This window comes from Dasypus novemcinctus, chromosome 6 (genome assembly GCF_030445035.2).
Source record: "Dasypus novemcinctus isolate mDasNov1 chromosome 6, mDasNov1.1.hap2, whole genome shotgun sequence".
In the NCBI taxonomy this organism is placed as follows: Eukaryota; Metazoa; Chordata; class Mammalia; order Cingulata; family Dasypodidae; genus Dasypus; species Dasypus novemcinctus.
The window spans coordinates 57,286,747-57,312,097 of NC_080678.1; the positions used below are offsets into that span (position 1 = coordinate 57,286,747).

The 25,351-nt window shown below is 37.7% G+C and overlaps 1 protein-coding gene across 5 annotated transcripts in view; it reads right to left on the reverse strand.

Moving 5' to 3' along the window:
• MINPP1 (multiple inositol-polyphosphate phosphatase 1) overlaps nt 1-25,351 on the reverse strand; it is a 152,656-nt gene that overhangs the window by 100,112 nt on the left and 27,193 nt on the right. The window contains exon 5 of one of the 5 annotated variants that reach the window (XM_058298847.1): nt 15,258-16,592. The exons of 3 other annotated variants lie outside the window; for them this stretch is intronic. In XM_058298847.1, coding sequence (XP_058154830.1) covers nt 16,493-16,592 — 100 coding nt within the window. In that variant the 3' untranslated portion in view covers nt 15,258-16,492. Of the gene's footprint in view, nt 1-15,257; nt 20,113-25,351 lie in introns of those variants that run through there. One more of the 5 variants, XM_058298846.1, reaches the window with a different exon arrangement.

Consider the following 25,351-nt stretch of genomic DNA (forward strand, 5'->3'; position numbering starts at 1 on the left):
TTGGGTGGGGCTTTGTGGGCTTGAGAGGGGGCTAGGGTTGGGAGGATGAGTTAGATGGCCCAAGGAATTGGGGGAACAGTTGAATATGGGAGACTGTCAGGTATATGGTTGAAACTATAATGTTGAGAAAATTCTTTAGAAAATATAATAAGGAAGGATTACATGTTTAAGGTGCTTGGGGGGGGGGCGCATCTGGTACAGGGGCAGGCTTCTAGGGAGTATGTGAGTGCTCATTTTGTCATACTGTGTTATATCATTGGGTGGAGACCCATACAATGAGTGTGAAGGTGTATTCACATCCTGGGGAGACCTGATGTTCACAAACAGAGGGAATTGTGTCTCTCGAGAGAATCGGGGGCTCCCAATCGGTTAGGGCAGTCTAATATGTCAAGCCCTCAGCATTGTTTCAAGTATCTGTCAATCTGGTCCCTCAAGTAGTAAAGACTGATTGTCACTGTGGGCCCTGAGGGGAGGGGGAGAGCAGTATAGAACAGATGGAAGCAGGGCAACTGGGGGACAACGGAAGTGCTCCACAAGATCATTTAATGATGGATATAGGACACGTTAACTTACACCAAAATTGTATAAAAGTCTATAAGCTAAAATGTAAACCATAATGTAAAACAAAAGGAAACTAAAAATTTTAAAATGTGTACAGTCTAAAATATAAACCATAATGTAAACCAAAATGCAACCATGTTTGATAGCTATGTTTCAAAATCTGTACATCTGAACATATAAAAAGATCATTGCTGGGGGAAGGGGAAAAAAGTTTGATGTTGGATATATGGGAGCCCCCTATATTGTTATGTGTGAATTACTGTGATCTAAAACTTTTTTGAAGACAAAATTAAAACTCAGAAAAAAATAAAAGATATAGACACTGAGGAAGAAATGAAGGAAAGTGCATTGCTACTGTACATACAGGGCAACACCTATTACAGTGATGAAAGGCAAATCATTAAAAACAAAGATTCTTATTATTTTTCATTTTTTTAATACATTATTTTTACTTTGTTTCAGTATTTCTAAATTAGTATGTATTCTATTTCTAAACTTTAAACCCATCACTATATTTCAATTTCCTATTAATTGAATTTGGCACTATATTAGGCTTCATTGTTGAAGAAGTTTTGGACCACAGTGAGGTTCAACTTTGGCAGGGGAGGAACACTGTGTGGGGTGTTATTGATGGGGGGCATATGGGTGGGAGGGAGTTCTCCAGAGCACATATATAGGGGACAGAAAAATGTTCTGATACATGTTGGGTAGTTTCATAGTAGTTAGTTACAAATGTCAACTGAGGGAGTGCTGAATTCCTAGCCAGTGAAGCTCTATTACATTCCCCAATGGAACAATAATAATTCCCCAAGTGCAACGGCAAAGACCAACAAGGAAGGATGGTCCAATAATGAGCCCTTGATACTGATGACTATGCTTATGAGCCTTTGTGCTGGAAATATGCACTAGGCCTAGAGCTGCAGGGTGCCTAAGAGTTACCTCCTGAAAAGCTCACATGTGGCCACTCCCTAAGCCAAACTCAGCATGTAAATGCATTACCTTTCCCCCAGTGTGGGACATGACTCCCAGGTATGAGCCTCCCTGGCACCAAGGGATTACTAATCATTAGCTGGTGATGCAACTAGAAAGAGACCTTGAATAAATGGGTCAACTCAGAACAGCAGAATATCTCAGTCTACATGTAGAAACTGCTCTTTGACCTTGAATACAAAGGGGAAATAGTGAAGGCAAATGAGTTTATATGGTTAAGAGGCTTCAAGAAAGAGCTGGAAGGTCATCAGAGGGGTCGCACTTACGCATGCCTCAGCAGGACCTCAGAACAAGCCAAAGTAGATACAACTCTAGATACTGGTTCTCCTGAAGGCTATGGAGATCCACAGGATATATGGTCATGGCAGATGGATTTGGTGTTCTGTGCCATGTCCCAGGGCCCTACTTTGGAATTGTGCTCCTGAATGTGACGGAGCTAGACTCAGATGTGACCTTTCTACACATGCCTCTTCTGTCACTTTTACTGAACCTGTGGCTGGCGCTAGGGATGGCGTATACTCAGGGGACTTGAATCTCTGGACTGCCCATTTGCCAGCTGGGCCCTGAGCCTCAGCAGAGTGCAATTCCTACTCTCTTGTTTTTTGGACTTACGCAGATCAGCTAACAGGGAGGTGAAGATGGTCAACCACCACACAAAGGAATCAAGAGTGACAACTGTAAGCAGAAGAATTGCACCCATCATCAATGTGGAATCAAAGCCCCCTCTTGATCTAGAGGTGGAATGGACATCACCATCCCAGGGTCCACAGAATGGAGGAATAAAATATGTTTTAGAGTGGACTTACTGATATTCTACTACAAAAACATTGTGACTAGTAATAGAAGAAACTGAAGCATTGAGGTGGAGAAAGTGGCCACAATAGTTGCTGAGGGCAGGGAGAGGGAAGAGATGTGATGTGGGGGCATTTTGGGGACTTTTGAGTTGTTCTAAATGATACTGCAGGGTCAGATGCTGGACTTTACATATCCTGCTATAACCCAATGAATGTACTGGGGGAGAATGTGACCTACACGGTAAACTATTATCCATGTGGTGCACCGGTGCTCCAAAATACGTTCACCAAGTGCGATGAGTGTGCCATAATGATGGGGGAGGTTGTTGGTGTGGGAAGAGTGGGGTGGGCATATATGGGAACCTCTTATGTTTTTTACTGTAACATTTTTTGAGATGTATATATCTTAAAAAAAATACAATTTATAAAAATGATAGGGGTGGGGGGGTGGGGAGTGTGTTATATGGGAACCTCTTATGTTTTTTAATTTAACGTTCCTTGTGATCTACTATTAACTTTAATTTTAAAAAGTGTTAAAAAAATAAATTTCAACTTTTATGTTCACAAATAGTATGATTAGGGAAGCGGCTGTGGCTCAGTCAGTTGGGCTCCCGTCTACTATATGGGAGGCCCTGGGTTCACATCCTGGGGCCTCCTTATGAAGGCAGGCTCACCCACATGCTGTGGAGAGCCACCAGCCCGGGGGCCACGGAGTGCACCAGCCTGGGCGTCACAGAGTGCCACCAGCCCACAAGCACAGCGGAGAGCTGACTCAGCAAGGTGGCGCAACAGAAAAAGGGAGACAAGCAAAAATGCAGAACACACAGCAAAGGGACACAGAGAGCAGACAGCAAGCAAGTTGCAAGGGGAAAGGGAAATAAAATGAATAAATACAGACACAGAAGAACGCACAGGGAATGGACACAGAAAGCAGACAGCAAGCAAAAAGTCGCGGGGGGGGGGGGTGGATAAAAAGAATAGTATGATTAAAAATGCTAACTCATGATAAGGCTAATTCCTGATAGAAAGCAATACTGTCATAGTAAGACACAAGGACTTTAACTCTTCCCCTGTAAAGTCTAATAAATTCATTCAATGGAGGACTGTCTCCTATTTTTTTATTCAGAGACCATAATTAGAGAAGTGAGAAAAAAATGAGTTGAATGATTACACAGGGCATTATGGAAATGATACACTAAAGATAAATACTTCATTTGCAATTATACAGTATATTGCTAAAAAAAATCATTGCAAATAAATTTTGTAAAATAACCTTTTTTATTTAGATTCACATTTCAGATTTCCTCCAATTACTAAAATCTCCTAATCCTTTGACTGAAGTACCTCTACCCTACCCCATTCACTTATTTTTAGTTAATAGGAACAAACATTTTCTCCAGGCACTTCTCCAGCCATTCACACTTAATCCTCACAGAAACCCTAGGACACTTAATCCTCACAGAAACCCTTTTTCCAGATTAAAAAACTACAGTTAAAAAACTTGCCTGAGTTACCTTTTCCTTTTTTAAGGAGGTACCAGGGGTTGAACCCAGGACCTCATACTGAGCTACATCCAATTCCCAATGTCAAGAGTTGTTTTTGCATTTGTTTGTTTTGTTTTTAGGAGATACCAGGGCTCAAACCTGAGACCTTCTATATGGGAAGCAGGCAGTCAACTACTTGAGCTACATCCAGTTCCCCTGAGTTACGTTTTAACCACCAACTAAACTGACCAGAAGAACACCAGTATTAAATTCAAGGAGTAGTTTAACGTAAAAGAACCTAAATCCTTTTGAAAAATATTAATTGCTCTGATTTGTAAGTTCACATTTCCAAAAGATGAGTTTGTTTAATGCAGGGCACACCTGTAATTATTCAACATTTAGTTTTTTAAAATTTTTTGAGGTACTGGGACTGGGGATTGCACACAGGACCTCATATGTGGGAAGCCAAAATTCCAACCACTGAGCCACATCAGCAACTAACATTAAGTTTTTAGCTTGAACTCCTGGATGCAACCTTGTATTAGTCCAGATGTTCTTAACCTTTCTTGTTCCACGGACCCCTTTGCCAGACAGGTGAAAACCACGAACCCTTTACTAAGTCTACACTATACTGTGTATTCCTTAATAAATATATCACACCTGCACCAACATATCCCCATAAGAATAATGTTTTAAGAAATTAAATTCAAGCTCACAGAGCCCTTGTTAAGAACCCCAGTAATAGTTTTAGCCTTCAAAAATAATGAGCATCTGATAGAATGGGTGAGCATAGTGGAAGTGATAGGCATGGGCCCTGCAACTTGAAAAACAGAACAATCTGGGAAGCGGACTTGGCCCAATGGATGGGGTGTCTGCCTACCACATGGGAGGTCCACGGTTCAAACCCCAGCCCTCCTTGACCGGTGTGGAGATGGCCCATGCGCAGTGCTGATGAGCGCAAGGAGTGCTGTGCCACATAGGGGTGTCCCTCGCGTAGGGGAGCCCCATGCGCAAGGAATGCATCCTGTAAAGAGAGCCGCCCAGCACCAAAGAAAGTGCAGCCTGCCCATGAATGGCGCCTCACACACGGAGAGCTCACACAAGATGACGCAACAAAAGGAAACAGATTCCTGGTGCCGCTGATAAGGATAGAAGTGGTCACAGAAGAACACACAGCAAATGGACATAGAGAGCAGACAACTGGGGGGGGGGGGCGGCGGGGAGGAGGGAAGGGGAAGGGGAGAGAAATAAATAAAAAATAAATCTCCAAAAACAACAGAACAATCTACTTAGGACAAACTGCTGAATCTCTTAAAGCCCTGGATCCTACAAAATGAGGATAAGCCCCTTCATTTGTAGTCCAGCTGTTGTTGGATTAGAGCTACACCAGTGCCTAGTGTAGAGCAGATGATCAATATGTGGCAGTAAACAGTAGCAGTGGCAGCAAGAGCCACAGCAGTCAGCAGCGCAGTGACCAAGGTCACTCAGATGGCTGGTGTGCCAAAAGTAGAGCTCAGGAGTTGAATTAGGTGTATTTCTCTTTCCAAAATATCGGTACACATCACTTTACACTAAAAGTAAACATAATATCAAGTAACAAATTCCTTTGCTTGACTAGCATATTTTAAAACCTTAGATATTCCAGTTTACTAAAGATCTAAATGCAGAAATAAAATATAGTTATATCATAAATTAAGTGTTATGGATATAATTCACACAAAAAACCTTCACTTGGAAAAGTCTTAATGCCTTTTTGCTGTTGTTATAAGGTCTTTTTATTGTAGTTATATACATACAACTCAAAATTTCCCATTTTAACCATGTTCAAGTGTATAATTCACTGGTATTAATTACATCCACAAAGTTGTACTTCCATCACCAACATCCATTACCCAAACCTTTTCATCATCTTAAAAGAAACTCTGCACCCCTTAGCAGTAACTCCCTATTTCCCCCACCCACCTCACCCTAGTAACCTGAAACCTACTATCTGTCTCTATGAATTTTCTTGTTCTAGGTACTTCATACAAATAAGATTGTACAATATTTGTTTTCTAGTGCATGACTTATTCATTCAACATGATGTCTTCATGGTTCATCCATGTTGTAGCATACATCAGAACTTCATTCCTTTTTATAGCCAAAGAATATTCCACTGTATATAAATACATTTTGTTTACCTATTCATCTGCTGAAGGGCACTTAGGTTTCTTCTACTTTTTAGCTACTATGAATAATGTTGCTATTAACATTGGTATACAAATATCTGTTAAATTCCCTGCTTTCAGTTCTTTTGGGTATATACCAAGAAGGGGCTGCCAAGTCATATGGTGACTTTTATGTTCAACTCTCTTGAGGAACCATAAAACTGATTTCCACAACAGGTTTATCATTTTACAATCCCACCAACAATGTATAAAGGTTCCAATATATCTGCATCTTTGCCAACACTTTTTTTTTTTTTAAATACTAGCCATCTAGTGGATATGAAGCAATATCTCCCTGATGGTCAATGACATTGACCCTCTTTTCATGTGCTTATTAGACATTTGTATATCTTCTTTGGAGAAATGTCTATTCAAATCCTTTGCCCATTTTTAAAAAACTTTATATTGTAGTAAAATGTATACAACTCAACATTTATCATTTTAACCACTTTCAAGTGTACAAATCAGTGGTTTTTAATTGCATTATTTTTCTTTTTGTTGTTGAGTTGTAACAGTTCTTTATGTTTTGGATATTAAACCCTTATCAGATATATGGTTAGCAATTATTTTCTTCTATTCTATAGGCTGTCTTTTCACTTTGTTGATGATGTCTTTTGATGTATGAAAGTTTCTAATTTTGACGAAACCCATTTTCCATTTTTTCTTTTGTTGCTCATGGTTTTGGTGTCATACCTAAGAAATCACTACCAAATACAAGGTTATGAAGGTTCCCTCTATGTTTTCTTCTAAGAGTTTTATGATTTTAGCTCTTATGTTTAGGTCTTTGATCCATTTATAGAGTTAATTTTTGTAAATGGTATATAAGATAGCAGTCAAACTTGATTCTTTTACATGTGGATATCCAGTTTTCAAAGCACTATTTGTTGAAGAGACTGCTCTCTTCCCAGTTAATGTACTTGGCACCCTTTCAAAAATTAACTGACCATAGTTGTATGGGTTTATTTCTGAATTCTCGATTTTATTCCATTGGTCTATATGTCTATCTTTATACTAGTAAGGCACTGTTTTGATTACTGTGGCTTTGTAGTAAGTTTTGAAATTGGGAAGTGTGAGACCTCCAACTTTGCACTTCTTTTTCAATAATGATTTGGCTGGTAGGACCCTCTGAAATTACTTATGGATCTGAGGATTAGCTTTTTTATTTCTGCAAAAAAGGCTGCTCTGATTGTGATAGGGATTGCCTTAAATCTGTAGATCACTTTGGGTGGTAGTATTGATATCTTAACAATATTAAGTCTTCCTATCCATGATTAATGCCCTATTGTATAGGAAAGTACTTGAAATCAGAACTAGGACAAATAATTTAGGAATTTTATCACCTTATTTTAGAAGAAAGATGGTATTTTAACATACTAGCTGAGGAAGAATGCATTGTTAGTGCTTGGTAATAAGGCTCCTGGCATAAATATGAATTGGCCAATTCAGCAACATGTAATTTGGTGAAAATACATGTAAAATTCTACAAAATTAATAAAATGAATTAGTTCTATAAATAAGGTACAATTATTCTCCAAGAATGTATAAAAAGCAAAGACCACACTTCATAGGTTTTTAATATGCAATCAATATGCAGTAAGAAAAACGTTTAATTAAAAATACAGTTCTACATAAGACTGGCCACCAATGATGTAAGCCTCTAAGACTGGGGTTCTAAACCTTTCTTGTTTCACAGATCCCTCAGGTGAAAGCCATGGACCCCTTGCCAAGTCCACACTATACTGTGAATTATTTAATAAATATATCACACCCACACCAACATGTCCCCACAAAAATGTTTTTTTTAATTTCAATTCAAGCTCAAGGATCCCTTTTAAGAATTACTGCTCTAAGAAAATGAAGAGAGACAAAAAAACAATAAATCTTGCCCCCAAAACATTCTACATAACTAACTGCTTCCTAAAATTAGTGACACCAAGTCTCTATATAGTTATCTCGATTGGCTTCTTCTACTCAATAACTCTTAGGATACTCCTTTGCATTATACTCTCCAACTTGAATTCAGTTTGCTAAGTAATAAAGGGTGTGTACGCACCTAATTTTTATTCTGTCTTGGAAAAAAGAGAATTTATTAACAAATGACAGTTTTTACTTTCATAGAACCAAATATCTAGGCCAAATCAGTTTCAAGTCTAATTAGTCAGTAATTGCTATCTGGAACAATGCATTGAAAAACTGAGATTGTATTCAGATACAGTATGATCTCCATATTTTCTACACCTTTTCCTCTCCATATATGACCCCTCCATTTGCCAACCAATCTCTTCATCTTTACCTCTTATTTCCCAGATATAGCTAAAATCACTTTGCTCATCCCTAAGACACCAGATTACAAGGTACAGTAATAGAAGATGTTGTGAGTTAGTATCATGATGGTGCATATTTTGCTTTTAGATAGTACTATAATTCCTGATCATGTGTATTACAAAACAATACAGAAATACATATAACATATGATAACCTAACACACATGACCACTTTAAGGAATAAATCATTCCTAAATGTACATGCACAAATCTTTACTGGGCATAGAGTAAGGACACACCTTATTGGTTTAGTTTATGTCTTTTAACCATATATAAAGAAATAAGACTATTACAAATATGGCTTAGAGAAATCCTATCTCAGGAAAAATGGTCTATGAAATAGAAAAGAATGCCTTATTTTATAAAATACTCTATCAATATCAATAGAAAATTGAAATCCTAAAGCAAACTAAAAATTATTTTTCAGCACCTACATGTTTTGTACAATTTTAAAAATCTAACTTTTTTTCTCATTTAAAAAATCAGCATTTACTAAAATGTCTAGGTTTTTTTTTGTTTTTGTCTTTTAGGAGGTAATGGGGATTGAACCCAGGAACTTTATATGCAAGGCAGGCTCTCAACCACTGACTACATCCATTCCCCTAGGTTGAGTTTAAAGGGTAAGAAGCAGAATTTTGCTCACTCTAAGTTACAACTGCTAAAAAAACGTTAGGTATTTTTACTTTAAATCAAAAGTATTTTCATTAAATTCTATTATCCCATTAAATAAAAGTTTAAATCACTGAAGTCTCAAACCTAAATGCTTTTTTTTTTTTTAAGCACATTTCTTTTTTTTTTTTAAAATATTTATTTATTTATTTATTTATTTAATTACATTAAAAAAATATATGAGGTCCCATTGAACCCCACCGCCCCCGCCCCCCACTCCCCCCACAGCAACACTCTGTCCCATCATCGTGATACATCCATTGCACCTGGTAAGTTCATCTCTGAGCATCACTGCACCCCATAGTCAATGGTCCACATCATAGCCCAGACTCTCTCACGTTCCATCCAGTGGGCCCTGGGGGGATCTACAGTGTCCCGTAATTGTCCGTGAAGCACTATCCAGGACAACTCCACGTCCCGAAAACGCCTCCACATCTCATCTCTTCCTCCCGTTCCCCACACCCAGCAGCCCCCATGGCTACCGTTCCCACACCCATTTCACATTTTCTCTGTGGACATTGGATTGGTTGTGTCCATTGCACACCTATGTCAAGTGAGGGCTTAGATTCCACATGGGTACTGGATGCACTCTTCCCGCTTCTAGTTGTAGACACTCTAGGCTCCATGTTGTGGTGGTTGACCTTCTTCAACTCCATGTTAGCTGAGTGGAGTAAATCCAATAAGTCAAAGTGTAGGAGCTGAAGTCTGTTGAGGCTCTGGGCCTGGGTGTCATATTATCAGTCCAGAGATTCAAATCCCCTACATATATCTTAAACTCAGCACCAACTACAATTCCAATAAAGTAGCATGCAAGTCTTGTGAAAAGAGATCCCCTCTGAGTCCATTTCCATCACGCAGAAACACCAGCTCCAAAGAAGGGCCATCTGTCATGGCAGTGAACCCCTTCTGCCATGACCGTAGAACCCGTGGGTCTCTTTATCCCTCAAAAGAACCAATACCTGGGGTTGTATCTACCTTATCTGTCTCTTAGACTCTGTTCAGTTGTACATAGGGGTATTCCTTCTGACAACCTCCAGACTCTTTTTTAGAGACTCACAGCCTTATAATCTCATTTCTCCTTTCCATTTCCCCCTTACATTAGGTCAAACCGCTTCCCGAAGTCATGTTATTATATGTAGACAGGTATATTCTGCTGTTCCGCATTGAATCTTTAATTCAAGGTCATTTTCTAGTTGCTTCTTCAGCTGGTATGTAGTAGTGATCCCTCGGTGCCAGGGAGGCTCATCCCCGGGTGTCGTGTCCCACGCTGGGGGGAATGCATCACATCTACACGCTGAGTTTGGCTGTGAGAGTGGCCACATTTGAGTAACATGAAGGCTGTCAGGAGGAAACCCCCAGGCACAATGCTACTCTAGGCCTTGTTCTTATTGCAGGTGCATAGGCTCAAAAGTGTAGCCATTAGTATCAAGAGCCCACTGTTGGGCCCTCCCTCCTTCCTGGTTCTTGCCGTTGCACCTGGAGGATTGCCGCTGCTCTCCCAGGGCCCACAACAGTGACCCCCCCGGCCAGGAGCCCAGTACCCCCCCAGCTGTTGTTTTTAATTGTTTCCACTATGAGTATATATAGACATTACCATATACCCTGGGCATATGCCCTGTATAACTCCCTGTCAGCCATATATATCCTGTCAATAACATCCCATATCAGTATTCCTCCGCTGCCATTGTTGAACCACTCTGTGATCCAAAACTTCCCATAAAGTGAATCCCAACATAATGTCAGCTTCAGAAGAGTCTTAGATCACCAAAATTCATATATACAATATACAGTATTTCCCCAGATCCACCATAAAACCTTTTCCCTTCCACAGCAATAATCTTTTAACTTATTCATATCATCCTAAATGCTTTTTTTAATTATTTGTTTTTCCTAGCCTGAATTCAACTTAGTAATTCTTAATGGTTTGATTGTTAAACTAAAATAAAGATAATAAAGCAATCTGCCTTCCTAAGGCTCCCTATGCAAGTGTAAGTTAAAAATTCTAATTCATAATTATGAAGTGTAAAATTCAAGAGAACCTAACCAATAATTTTTCAGCCATTTTAAACTATGTCATTCAAATTAGGGGTCTATTTATACATTTTAGAACTTGTAAATTTTAGAATTTTATAAATTTATAGAATTTATAAATTTTAGAATTTTCTTTACTTATAAACAAGAATCATTAGTAATGTACATATTGATTTTTACTTTTTATTTTGTAAAACTGGGAAAATATCAACCTCTGGTGTATAAAAAGCTAACTACTTCCATGGAAAGATCTGTGACCAAAAGGAACATAGTTTCCTTCCAAAGGGTTAATATAATCCCTTTTAAACAGCTGGTCATACTTATCCCTGTTTGTCTTTTATAAGACATACTCACATTTCTATTTTCTTTGACAAAGAAGCATAAGTGCCAAATGGAAAAACATATTGTGTTTCTCTTCTAAACTATATCTGAACACCAAAAAAAGGAGACTTAGATATCTTCAGTTAGTGGAGGCTGAAAGAGTTGGGGGTTTGTGTGTGGGCAGACCAACAGTAGGTGTTTTTGTTTGTTTTTGTAAATAAACACCTCAAAGCAAATACTCAAGAGAATTTATGTTCCAATTTTTATCAGATGACTTAAAGGTATATGTCAAATTTCTACTAAGAGTTCAGCAATAAATCAGTAGTTTCTATGAGGAAGTGATTTGGTTCCATCTCAAGAAACACCCTGCTCTTTGTTTTAGCTCCTAATTCAGAATAAATCTTAGAAGAGTTCAGTCTAGTGCTAAGTCATCTCCCAGGAACTGATTTAGTCCAGTTAGTACAGGTCCAACTGTTGTTTCAAAGAATCAAATCCCTAGCTTGTCTCTGAATATACCCAAGCTCTAATGATGGCATGAGAACTTTTCTGAGTTTCATTCCCAAGCTTCTCCAAACCAAAGCTGGTATATGACTGCCCAAAATAATGCCAACAAATCAGGTCAAAGGGTAAATGAGTAAGAGTGTGTGTAAATGTCTTATTGAGGGATTAAGGGACTAGGTGAGTGTGATTGTGTATGTATGTGAGACAGAGTGAGCAAAATGCACATGGGTATGGATGGATAAAGGGGAATATGAAAAGAATTACTTCTCAGTTTACATGATTCTATACATTAAGTCTCTGCATATAATTTTGTCAAAAGATTGCTGAGAGCATACAGATTGTTTCATTCTACTCTATGATCATGTACAGCTTCCTCTGTCACTACCTTTCAATAAATAAGAGTTGTGAGGTTCAGAAGGTAGTGACCAGAAAGGACCAAGTTTTTATTTTTAACAAAAAAGAATGCAATATTTGGCAGGAAAATGTAAATGTTTTTAAAGGAGGGGCTGCCAATGTAAAGAGCAATGTGGCATATTCAATACCCACCGCATTGTTCCTAACAATTGCAGCCCTTCCCACCCTTGTGAAGCCCAGCTGGCTCTCAGGGACTCCAAATAGAGCACAGACCAAGCAGAGCCCAAATCAAGTGTGTGGTGCCTGCAGGCCAGGGTCTGCTCCAGCCAGCAGTGTGCTGCCCACCCCTCCTGCCATTGCCCATCCTTATGGGGCTGCAGCAGCGCATGAGGAAGGAACAGGAACCTCATGTGGCTTGGAACAGCCAATGACCTGTCCGGAACCCAGTTTCCCTAACTGTGCAGTGGGAACCATCATCCTGCCCTGCTCTAAACTTTTGGGGACATGAGCTCATTTGAGAATCTGACTAAAGGACTGGTATGTCATCCTATAGAAATATACAAACCCATAAAAAAAACTTAAATAGTACAGACTCTCTACATTCCTCCAACAGCTGTGCTATGTATTATATCACAACCTGACATATTGAGGAATAATACACCTACATTTTTTCCCACATTGGGTTTATCTCCTGCATCCTATGTATTCCAAAGAAGCCTGACAATATTATCCTAATAAATCTTATATTTAAAATGTCTAAACAGAATGAAGTATACATACCTAACACCAAATTAAAAATAATTCAAAATTTTTGTAATTTACTCTGAACTTTCCTATTTTTCTTTAAAAATAAAAACCTTATATTTCTTTCCTTTCTTAACTCTTTCCTCTTTCACTATCTGCTAGATACCACATTTACTATAACCATGTCCACAAAAGTGCCTACCACCCACTTCCCAGTACAGCTCATCTCAACCAAGTGGTAGGAGAACTTTCTCTGTGCTTTGACCCAAAATGTAATTTCTTTCGGCAGAGAAAGCATGGATTCTCTGCTGGCTAGTTCTGATTCATCAACAAATACAGAATTAGTCACATTTCTCAAATTAACTTACATTCCCCACCTGGAGTGACTAGTCTTACTTAGGCAATCTAAGCAAAATAGTCTCCCAAAAAACAGGAGATATGAAGACTTGGAATGGGACCACAGTTAATTCTACTATTTCCCTCTGATAAAAATGCATTTACCTTGGAATGTCACATTTTTTGAGAAGTGATACACTCATTTAAAAGATGTAAATTTTAGCTTAAGAAAAAAAAGAACGTGAAAAATGTAAATCATGACAACACACACAGGGAAGCAAATAATCTATATGAATGTACAAATAGAAAAAAAGTCACAATAATAATGTTTTAGGGCAGAGATAAGTTCTTCAAATTACAGCCCTTTTTTAATTTACATAACTCAGTAAAGAGATTTTATTAAATCTTCAATCAAATTTATTTTGAAGTCTAATATTATATTGTTAAATGAGGGTACAAGACCATGTATATATAAAAGTAGACAAAACACCTAAAGCAAGTATTTAAACTCATTCAAAAGGCTCAACCAGAAAAATTATACTCAACTAGATCTTTCTAAATTCATGTTTCAGATTCAATTGATGTTATGCAAGGTGCTTTTAAAAACATGATCCAGGAATATCAACTAGTGCATTAGGCAACTCATATATTCCCATACTTATGTAAGTATACAAATAAGTAACATGAACTGCCAGAGACATGAGATGTTTCAGGAAGAAAAATATCTGGAAAAAAAAATGTTTTCTAAAGCTTTTTATACATCTGACTGAAATGTCAGATGTATAAATGTCAGCTCCAGTGAGGCGTTTAGCAAAGCATCAATTCAACATCTTAACACCAATCTAAAACTAAAAAGCATAAAGTTTTGTCTCAAGCAAAAATAAAATCAAAGAAACTTGCACTTCCAGCCAAGATGGAATAACAGGGATCAGATTTAATCTTCTTCCTTTAACTACTAGAAAGCTGATCAAAATACATGAAACAGCAATTTTTAGACATCTGGCCAAAGGCAGAGTAAGAAAGTGGGAAGGCAAATGAGATGACCCCAACAATCACCCCAGTCTATTGCCTAGGATTTCCAGGCTTCAGTATAAGGAAAACCCAAACAGCATGGCAATCTCCCTGAGTAGAAGAGACAGGTTTGGGAATTTGGGGAGGCCACACTGGCTGGGATTCAGGAATAAAGTACCAGAGAGGAGAGAGCTGCAGGAGAGAGAGTTCTGGAGTTCTGCAGGGAAGTGACCTCTGGTGATGATCAATGCATGTACGTCCAGTTCCAGAGAAAAGAACTATTGGAAAAGAAGAAGAGAAACAATCCCCAAAGGTAACAACAGGGCTGGGAATAGTCTGTATATCCACTGAGCCAGACTGGGGAAAACCTCATAACACAGAGTACCATCTAGAGTACTCAGGAGGTAACTACTTCAATAGTGGGGCAAAAATCAGCCCTTCAAATGACAGTATTAGGAAAACAAAAAAGAAAACCACATAGTAGTAGAATGTGTTTGTAAAGTAAAAATCCAACAAAAGATTTGTACCTAGAATATATATAAAGAACTCATACAACTGAATAATAAGACAAACAACCCAATTAAAACACAGGCAAAAGATCTGAACAGACACTTCACCAAAGTAGATATATGGATAACAAATATGCACATGAAAAGATGCTCAACATTCTTTGTTTTTAGGAAAGTGAAAACTAAAACCACTGTGAGGTATTATTACACACCCATTTGAATGGCTAAATTTAAAAAAACCTACTGTACCAAGGGTTGGTGAGGATATGCAAAAAATGGAACTCTCATACACTGCTGATGGGAAAACAGTTTGGCAGTTTCTTAAAAAGTTAAACATACACCTATCATATGACTCAGACATTCTGTTCCTAGGTATTTACCCAAGAGAGATAAAAGCATATGTTCATAAAAAGATCACAAATGTTCACAGCAGCTTTATTTGTAAGAGTCCTAAACTGGAAATAACCCAATTATGCAACAAATTATGGTATAGTCACATAATAAAACACTACTCAACCATAAAAAGCAATGAACTATTGATATACAAAACAATATGGATGAATTTCAAAGTCATTACGCTGAGGAAAAGCTGGACAAAAAAAAAATGTATACTATCTAGTTCCATTACATAAAATTCTAGAAAATACAAATTAATCTTCAGTGACAGAAAGTTAATCATTAGTTGCTTGGGAAGGGGTGGAGTGTGAGGGTAGATTAGGAAGGGGCACAAAGTAACTTTTGGATGTGAAGGATATTTTATTATCTTCATTGTGGTGATGGTTTCAGGGGTATATATATGTTAAAACTCATCAAATTGCAAACTTTCAGTATGTACAGTTTACTTTAAATCAATTATAGATCAATAAAGCTATAAAAAGAAAAAAAAATCAAAGCAAGTACAAAGGGCTGATATTCTAGGGCTAGTGAAAAAAGAGTTTTCTGTGGCCTAACTTAAATAGTTCTCCTTTCATAAAACTTTCACCAAATCCCACAGTTCAAATTAATTCTCCCTCAGCAAGTTTCTTTTTTGCCTCTCTCTCAGTACTGTTACATAAATATCCTCCAAACTAGGACATGAGTTCCTTGAGACATTTAAATGTGTTCATTTTTGTATACCCTCTATTGCTTACATAACCTAAACATAGTAGATACAGAAAAGTAACAGGAGAAATACTATTTACTTATTTCAATGGTTTTGTTCAAGTGGGTTTTTTGTTTTGTTTTTTACTTTTTTTTCTTTATTCTTGAAGAAATTTTAGATCACAGAAAAGTTATACTGAAAATATAGGGTTTTCCTACATATCCCACCCCCTTCCCCTCTCACATTTTTCCTTTTGAATAACATTTTTAATTAGTGTGGTACATTTGTTACAATTAATGGACAAATACTGAAGCCCACTACTAACCATGGTATGAAGTGATACCTCACAGTGGTTATAGTTTACCTATGGTTTACACTTTGCACCACACAATTTTAGAGGTTTTGACAAAATGTATCATGGCTTGTATTTGTCATTACAGTGTCACACAGAATAGTTTCAATGTCCCAAATTTGCCCCATATTACACCAAATCTTCCCTCTCATACCCTCAGAACATCTGGTGACCACTGTCTTTATATCGTTACAAGTTCTTCCTTTACTGGAATAACTCTACTTTAGTCCTCGGCTGCATTCCCATCTTGTTTGTTCTTCAGTCTTGAGGATCTGGGGATGGTGATGACCACTCTGCTTCCAATTGACAGGGGGCTTAGATCCCTACGGGTTTTGGCAAAATGTATAAAGGTCTCTATCTGTCATTGCAATATCATGTAGAACAATTCCAATGTACAAAAAATACCCAACATTATACCTATTCTTCCTTCTCCCTCCCCTCAGAACCTCTGGTGACCACTATCTTTACATCAGTGTTAGAAGTTCTTCCATTGCTAGAATAATAAGTCTACTTTGGTCCATAGTTGCATTTTCCCCTTATGTTTGTCCATTCCTCAATCTTGAGGATTTTGGAATGGTGATACCCACTCTGCTTCTAATTGGGAGGGGGCTTAGATTCCATGGAGTAGATGGATGGAACTATCTTGACTGCAGTTGTAGATACCCTGTTTGTTCAAGTGTTAAAAAGAATAACAATAGATTTTACCTGCTATGCTCTAGTTAATCAGAGAGATGCCTAAGTGATCATCTCAGAATGCACAGAATTTATTTTAAACCAAAACAAATAAAGCAAAAATTAGAAAAATTTTAAATTAGCCTCTGGAAGACAAGAATAAACTCCAGAGATATTTCCTTTGGCATATAACACCCTACATGGCATGCTTTATTTTCCTTCTCTCTTATTAGAGGGTCTCATCATTTCTCCCTAGTCAAATTTAGCCTGGGATGATTGTCATGATGAGGTTGACAATTAATAATAAAAAGTCACTATTTATTAAGCACTTATATCCAAGGCACAGTAGTAAAAAATAAATGTGTATTCACGTATGTGTATTTGTGTGGTACACACATAGATGGGCATATTGTTGCACTCAAGCTCAATATTTTATAAGATCAGTAGTACTTGTATTCTAGAGATGATGAAAATGTGGTTTAGAAAGCTTGAGCATTAGTACAAGGATCTGAATTTGGATATGATTCTAAAACCAAAGCAAATTTCATCACACTACACTGCCTATGATTAAGGCCCACCTCAAATCTTATAATCCATATGGGAGTCTTTTTTCAACTATTCTTATACAGAAAACACTCTGAGAAGCACCACCTTCAGGAAAGAAAATAGAAGGATCTCTAAAACGTTTGAGAGTGTTTTGTTCTGGTTGTCAATGGTTTGTCATATCTGGCTTACAGAGGAGCCAGATAGGATCATATTTGCATTTCAGAAAGAGTGTATTGGAGTGGAGTAAGAACACTGAAATCAAGGAAACATTAAGGAGGTAGTTGCTAAAATCTAGGAGAGAGAAATAATTAAATTTAAATGAGATAGCGGCAGTAGAGATGGAGAAAAGCTGAAGGAACTGACACAAATTGGAAAAAGATGTAATTGGATATAGAAAGTAGAGGGGGATGGGGGAGTGAAGTCAAGAATAACGCCTAGGCTTACAGCTTGGGTTATTGGGAAGATGATGGTGACACTGAGTAAACTAAGGGGTACAGGAGAAAAAACGGGGTTGAAGATATTTCTTTAATAAATACTGAGCACCAGTTGTTCCTTAGGCTTGTTCTAGGCAGTTATTTAAACAAAGTTCTGTACCACACAAATTGACTCTGAACAGTCTAGTGAGACTATCAAAAGGTATCTACCCATAAGGCAGCTCTAAATTCAGACTGTCAGACAATTCAAATAAACTCTTCATTTATTTAGCTAGTATCTTTTAAAAACTAGCACTAAAAGATATTCCTGGTACACCTGGTCAAACTCCATATAACCTAACTTCAGAAAGTTAGCAAATTCTCAGGGCCAAAAATCTACATACATTTCTGTTGTGGTTTGGCATTATTTATGAATTCCAAAAATAGATATTAGATTATGTTTGTAAACTGGTCTGTACCTCTGGGCAGGTTAGACTGTATCAGAGTCAGAGATTTCACTTTTACTTGATTAAATTATGATTAAGGTTTTGATTGGGCCACATCAGTAGTCCTTGGTGGGCAGGGACTCAAAGAGAAAACCACAGGGTAGAGCAGAGAATAAAAGACAGCCTGATAGTCTACAGCTGACCTTGTACAGAGAACAGAGCAGCTGAACCCAGAAAGAATCAAGTCCCAGGGAGACTGAAAGATCTGGGACTATGGAGCCTTAGGAGGAAGAGGGAGGCTGACCCCTTGCAGAGAACAGCAGCCATCTTGCTCCAATATGTGGCATCAGATTTTGGTGAGGGAGTTACTTACATTTTTATGGCCTTGTGACTGTCAGCTTTACCCCAAGTAAATATCCTTTATAAAAGCCAATACTTTGCATCAGCTCCCCTTTGGCTGACTAATACAATTTCTAAGATCTTTAAAAGATAGAAATTCCTCTTGTTATGATGGGCTAAATTGACCAAAATAGCTATTTAAGATCATTTGGTGTTATGCAAGTTTGTTTTATAAGTTTACAACTTTTACTATATACACTTATTGTTTATGTATGCTCATGTAAGAATAATATACTTCAATAATTTTTTAAATGAAAAAAAATCATTTGGTGGCACTATATATTTCACTGCTGCCATCTTATGTTACAATATGGAACTACACAATCTAAAAGCCATACCCTTTCAACTACGAAATCTGAGAACAGAAAAGGCAGAAAAAATGTTAATGTCAAGTGCTGAGTTATTAAATGACAACAAATATTTGTTATTATTAATAGCAACTAATTTTGGTGTCTGAGAGTATTCCTGACAAAATGGAAGCTCTCACAAGGCAAGTAACTATAATCAAGCATATAAGCCTTACTTTGAGAAAGCAGGAAATGACAACTGAATTTCCCCAATTGAAAAAGGTAAAAATATATTGCCAGAGATAACTGTAGAGCAGGATAAGAAAAAAATCCAGAGATATTTCATTTTTTCAGTAAATTGAATCTGCTCTTCTACTCATAGCTGCTTTTAGAGCAACTGCTTAACTTTGCTTACTGGTTTCAACTGCAATCCCATCACTGCTGTGAGGGTTCCAGAAAGAAAATAAAAGTCAAGATCCTAATAAAGTCAAGGACCCTGTACTGAAGAGCTGGTTATATTTAACTGAAATGTTGAAGCTTGTCAATTAACATTTGCAATCTTTAATTTTTTCTTGAAGTAAAATCATGCTATTAAAATTATATTTTACAAAGTTTTCATGGGAAGCAGATATAGCTCAAGTGATAGGGCCTCCACCTACTATATGGGAGGACCCAGGTTCAATCCCTGGGGCCTCCTGGTGACGAAGAAGAGAAAGCATGCCTGCACAGCAAGCCAATTCCTGCATAGCGAGCCAAGTGCCTGCGCAGTGAGTCAAGTGCCCGCCTGGGTGCCTGCGCAGCAAGCCGAGTGCCTGTGAGAGTGCCTGCATGGCGAGCCGAGTGCCCACCTGGCAGGCCAGTGCCTGGACGGCAAGCCAAGTGCCCACACAGTCAACCAGTGCCCGTACAGTGAGCCAGTGCCCATGCAAATGAGTCACGCAGCAAGATGATGACGTAACAAAATAGAGATGAAGGGGAGAATCAAGGTGAAGCGCAGTAGAGAAGAGGAACTGAGGTGGCACAATTGACAGGGAACCTCTCTCCACGTTGGAGGACCCCAGGATCGAATCCCGGTGAATCCTAGAGGAGGAGGAGGAGGAGAAGAGAAGATGACAAAAAGAGAAAGATACAGAAGATCACACAGTGAATGGACATAGCAAAAAACCCAGCAGGGTGGGAACGAGGGCAGGGGAAGGGGAGGGGAAGAAAGAAAAAATCCCTAAAAAGTCTTCAGTGACATTGAAGAATGTCTCTAATTTAATGTTAATATAAAAAGATAACAACCTGTATACACACGGAATTGTAGAAGTGAAAGATTTTTGTTCAGAGAAGTCCATCAATGACAAATATTGCCAATTTATATACAAATATTTTAAACACATATGCATTTATAAATTCTAAATCCAAACACACAAAAAAAAGGATCTTAAAAGTTGTATTTTTTAAAAGTTAACTTTTTGATAGGTCAAAAAAGATATAGACCTTTTCTGACTATAGATTTAAAACGCTCTATTAAAATCTTATTAATCTCTGCCTTGAACTTATGTTGTTGTTTTTTTTCCAGATGTATTCTTAATTTCGGCACAACTCACAGCATTAGTCAGTGTCAATCTGTTTCTTTTTGGAAAGAAACCTGATATAAAGTCCTAGGTATATATTTTCCCTTTTAACTACTTAAGATTTCATCTTATTTCAGCTAAAGCTATGTATATTTTAATCTATGCTCCCCCAAGATGGCACTCTTATCTGTTCACTCGTTTTGTGCATTGTTTTTTGCTTGCTGTTTGCGCTCATTGTCTGCTTGTTGTTTGTGCTTATTGTTTTTGCTCAATGTCTACTCACTGTATGTCTTTAGGAGGCACCAGGAACCAAACCCAGGACACCCCTTGTGGCTTGAGCCACATCCACTCCCTATATTTTAATCTTACAATCACTGCTGAGCAACTTCTTCTACTCCTTCCTCAGTTAGAAAAGGGAATAGTGGACCAAACCAATTTTCTGTTTTAAAGTGTCAAATTCTCCTTTCTTTAGCTTTTTTCACTATTTCACAATCTTACATTACCATTACACATGGCTTTATAAAACATTTCTATTTTCTTTGTATTGTTAGAACCACATGTACAACGACCTTGACTTACTTATCACTGCATCCAGCTCCTAGAACATATAACAAATAGTAGGTACTAAAAACTATGGAATGAATTTTCTTTTCAATTCACAAAGGAGTAATCATCCAAAGAGTAAAGATTTTCTCTACCTTGCTGATGAAAAGGAAATTAGGGGAAGTGGATGTGGTTCAAGTAATTGAGCTCCTGCCTACCACATGGGAGATCCCAGGATTGGTTCCTGGTGCCTTGGTGCCTCCTAGAGAAGACAAGCAAGACACTGAGCTGGCACGATGGGCAGGCACAGAGATAATCACTTATTGCCACAGTGATGCAATAAGATGAAAACAACAAGGATACATAAAGAGGAAAGACGATGAGAGACGCAACAAAGCAGGGAGTTGAGGTGACACAAGCAATTGAGCACCTTGCTCCTGCATAGGAGGTCCCAGGTTAGGTTCCCAGTGCCTTCTAAAGAGAAAACGAGCAGACACAGAGAGCAGACAGTGAGCGCAAACAACAAGGGTGGGTGGAATAAATAAATTAAATAAACCTAAAAAAAAAAATAAAAAAGGAAATTAGTTTTTTAATAAATGAGCTCAAGTTCATGAAAATTTGAAAGGATTAAGTCTAATAAAGCACCTGTTTTTATTTTAAAAATTATGGGAGAAGAGGGGACAAGGAAGGGGATGTGAATGTCTACAATGTGAAGGACATGTTTTGCCCAAAGAACTCTCCTATACAATAACAATACCATATCTATATATGACATTCTACCACATGCTTTCATGGACATTATCTTGTTTGATGTTCACAAGAACCCTATGAGTCACAAAAGGTATTTGTCACCAAGAGACCTGCCCTACAAGAAATGTAAAGGGAGCATTTCAGGCTAAAAGGAAAGGACAGGTGACAGCTTGGAGCAGTATGAAGAAATTAACATCTCCAGTAAAAGTAACTACATAGGTTAATACAAAACTCAGTAGTATAGTATCCTCAGATTGTAACGTTACTCTTTATTTCCTCTAAGCTTTAGAATACATATAAATAAGAATCGTATTATGATGTTGCAGACACATGATATAAAAAGGTAATGTGTGAGAAAAAACAACAACATAAAGGGGGAAACAGAGCAGAGACTGTGTATGCTATTAAAGTTAAGTTGGTATTTTGAACCATTAGGTTATAGGTTTAGGTTGTTTAATACAACCTCCAGGGTAATCACAAAGAAAGTATTTAAAATATATACAAAAATGAATAGGAGAAAGGGATAAATCAGTTATAACACAAAAGATCAACTATACACAAAAGGTTGCAATAAAGGAAAAGAGGGACACAAACTATATAAGATGTATAAGAAAGAGTGGACAAAATGGCTCAATTAATTCCTGCCTTATCAATAACTGCACTGCATGTAAATGGATTAATTTTTCAATCAAAACAGAGACTGGCAGAATGGAATTTTTTAAAAAAGTACAATCCAACCATATGCTGTTTATAAGAGACTCACATTAAACCCAAGGACACAAACAGGTTGAAAATGAAAGGATGGGGGAAAAATATTCCATGCAAATAGTAACCAAAAGAGAGCTGGTAAATATACTAACATCAGACAAAATAGACTTTAAGTCAAAAATTGTTTGAAGGGATGAAAAAGGACACTATATATTAATAAAAGGGTCAATCCAACAAGAAAAAATAACAATCGTAAACATTTAAGCACCTAATCACAGTGCACGAAAATACATGAGCAAGCACTGACAAAACTGAAGAAAGAAATAGACACCACCACAGTAATAGTTGGTTCAAGACACCGCTTTCATCAATGGATGAAATTTTTAGACAAAAGATTGAAAAGAAAACTGAGAACTTGGAACAATACTATAAATGAACTAGACCTAACACAAATATACAGAAGACTGCACCCAGAAAGGGCACAATGCACATCATTCTCAAATGTACATGGGTTAGATCACTAAACAAGTCTCAATAAAATTTAAAATACTGAAATTATACAAAGTATGTTCTTCAACCACAATGGAATGAAGCTAGAAATCAATAACAGAGTGACAACTGGAAAATCCACAAATACATGCAAGTTAAACAACACATTCTTAAACCATCAATGGGCCAAAGAAGAAATCACAAGGGAAATCAGGAAATATCTTGAGAAAAATGAAAATGAAAACAAAACATACTAAAACTTATTGAAGGCAGTAAAGGCAGTGCTGAGAGGGAAATTTATAGCTCTAAAATGCTTACTTGTAAAAAAGAACAACCTCAAATTAGAGACCTAATTTCACACTTGGAGCAACTAGAAAAAGAAAGGCAATCTAAACTCAAAGTGAGCAGAAGGAAGGATATAACAAACATTCGAGCAGAGAAAAATAAAACAGAATTAAAAACAAAACAAAACCAAAAAATAAGAGAGAGCTCTTTGCCAAATCTACCATGAGAATGAAGACGATTCTCAGAAATTTAGATTGTCAACATTCCAGAAAATGTCAACATCATGCTAAAGGGACTCACAGGTAAGAGTCCCAGTGGAATCCTGAAGAAGGACTTCAGTCACATAAATGTAGAACTCAGTCACCTTGGAAGAAAAAGAAGAGGCTTCAGGGTAACAAATGCTGGGGAAATAGAAAAGAAATGGCTATATTTGACACTATCTGTGGTCATGTACATTCCATGATCAAGTGTGTTACAATGGGCTTCCATTACAAGATGAGGTCTGTGTATGCTCATTTCTCTAACAATATCGTTATTCAGAAGAGTGGGTCTCTTGTTGAAATCCAAAATTACTTAGATGAAAAATAATACCACAGGGTTCAGATGAGGCAGTATCTCATGAAAGATGAGTTGATTCTTGAAGGAACTTGTATCAAATTCAACTGCTTTAATTCAGGAAGCCACTATAGTTAAAAACAAGGATATCAGAAAAATTTGGATGTTAACTATTGTCTCAGCAAAAGCCTGATGAATAAGATCTAAGAGTTTTACACCTATGGAAACAACAAGATGCCAGATCTTTTGCAATATTTTAAAGATACAATAAAAGTCATCTGTTGATTTGAGACTTTCGATCAAAAAAAAAAAAATAGAGGATTGTGGGAAGATGGCAACAGGACTAACAGGCAGTGCTGAATGCTTTCACAAAAATAACCAAGAGCCAAAAGCTGTCTGAAGGATCAGCAGACCAGAGCAATGCTACACAACTCCTAGGAAGGTGAGGGACAGAGAGACAAAAAAGCCGAAACAACAAATGTGACTTAGCAAGCCCCAGTGGCATCAGGAAGGGTTCCCCTCTCCCATCCACAAGATATTAAGCTGGGGAAAAACACCTGACTCACTGGAGCCAACTGAGAGAGGAATAGACATCCACCTCCCTGTCAGCTGTTTCAAGGAAAAAGTGAGGGGAGGATAGGGTGCTTTTCTTCAGTAAATTCAGCCAGCAGAGCCTCCTTTGAATCTCCAATCTGGAGATTCAGCACAGGAACAAAAGGAAAGCCAAGAGTGAAACACTTCCATGGTATGGTGCATTGACTAGCGCCATCTGCTGGCCAGTCTGGAAACTGCATGGACAAAAATTGTTCTTGCTCTCTCTATCCAACTTCTGGGAGAAAATTTGCACCACTCTATAGTGAGTACCTGGCCTGATTTTGAAAACTTAAGCTGGACAATTTTAAACACTGAGTATAAGTTGGACCAAACATCAGAGAAGAGCTGTGAGGGAAAAAAAAAATAGGCCAGAGAGAGAAATTATCCATTAGAGTAAATTCACCAAAATTCAGAGGCTCAGACATCAGCAAAAAATTAAAAGTCATAGTAGGAAACAGGAAGAGATGGCAGAGCCAAAAGAACAAACCAAACAACCTGAAGAGATACAGGATTTAATACAATTAATCAGTGATAATCACACAACACTTCTAAGTCACTTCAAAGAATTTAAAGAAAATATGACTAAAGAAATAAAGGATAGTAAGAAGACATGAGGGGAACATAAAGAACAATTTGCAAGAAAAGTAACAGACCTTATAGGATGAAAGATATGATGGATGAGGTTAAAAACACATTAGAGGGGAAGCGGTGTTGGCTCAAGTGATAGGTCTTCTGCCTACCATATGGGAGGACCTGGGTTGGATCCCTGAGGCCTCCTGGTGAAAAACAAGAAAGCATGCCTGCGCGGCAAGCTGAGTGCTCACACAGTGAGCCAG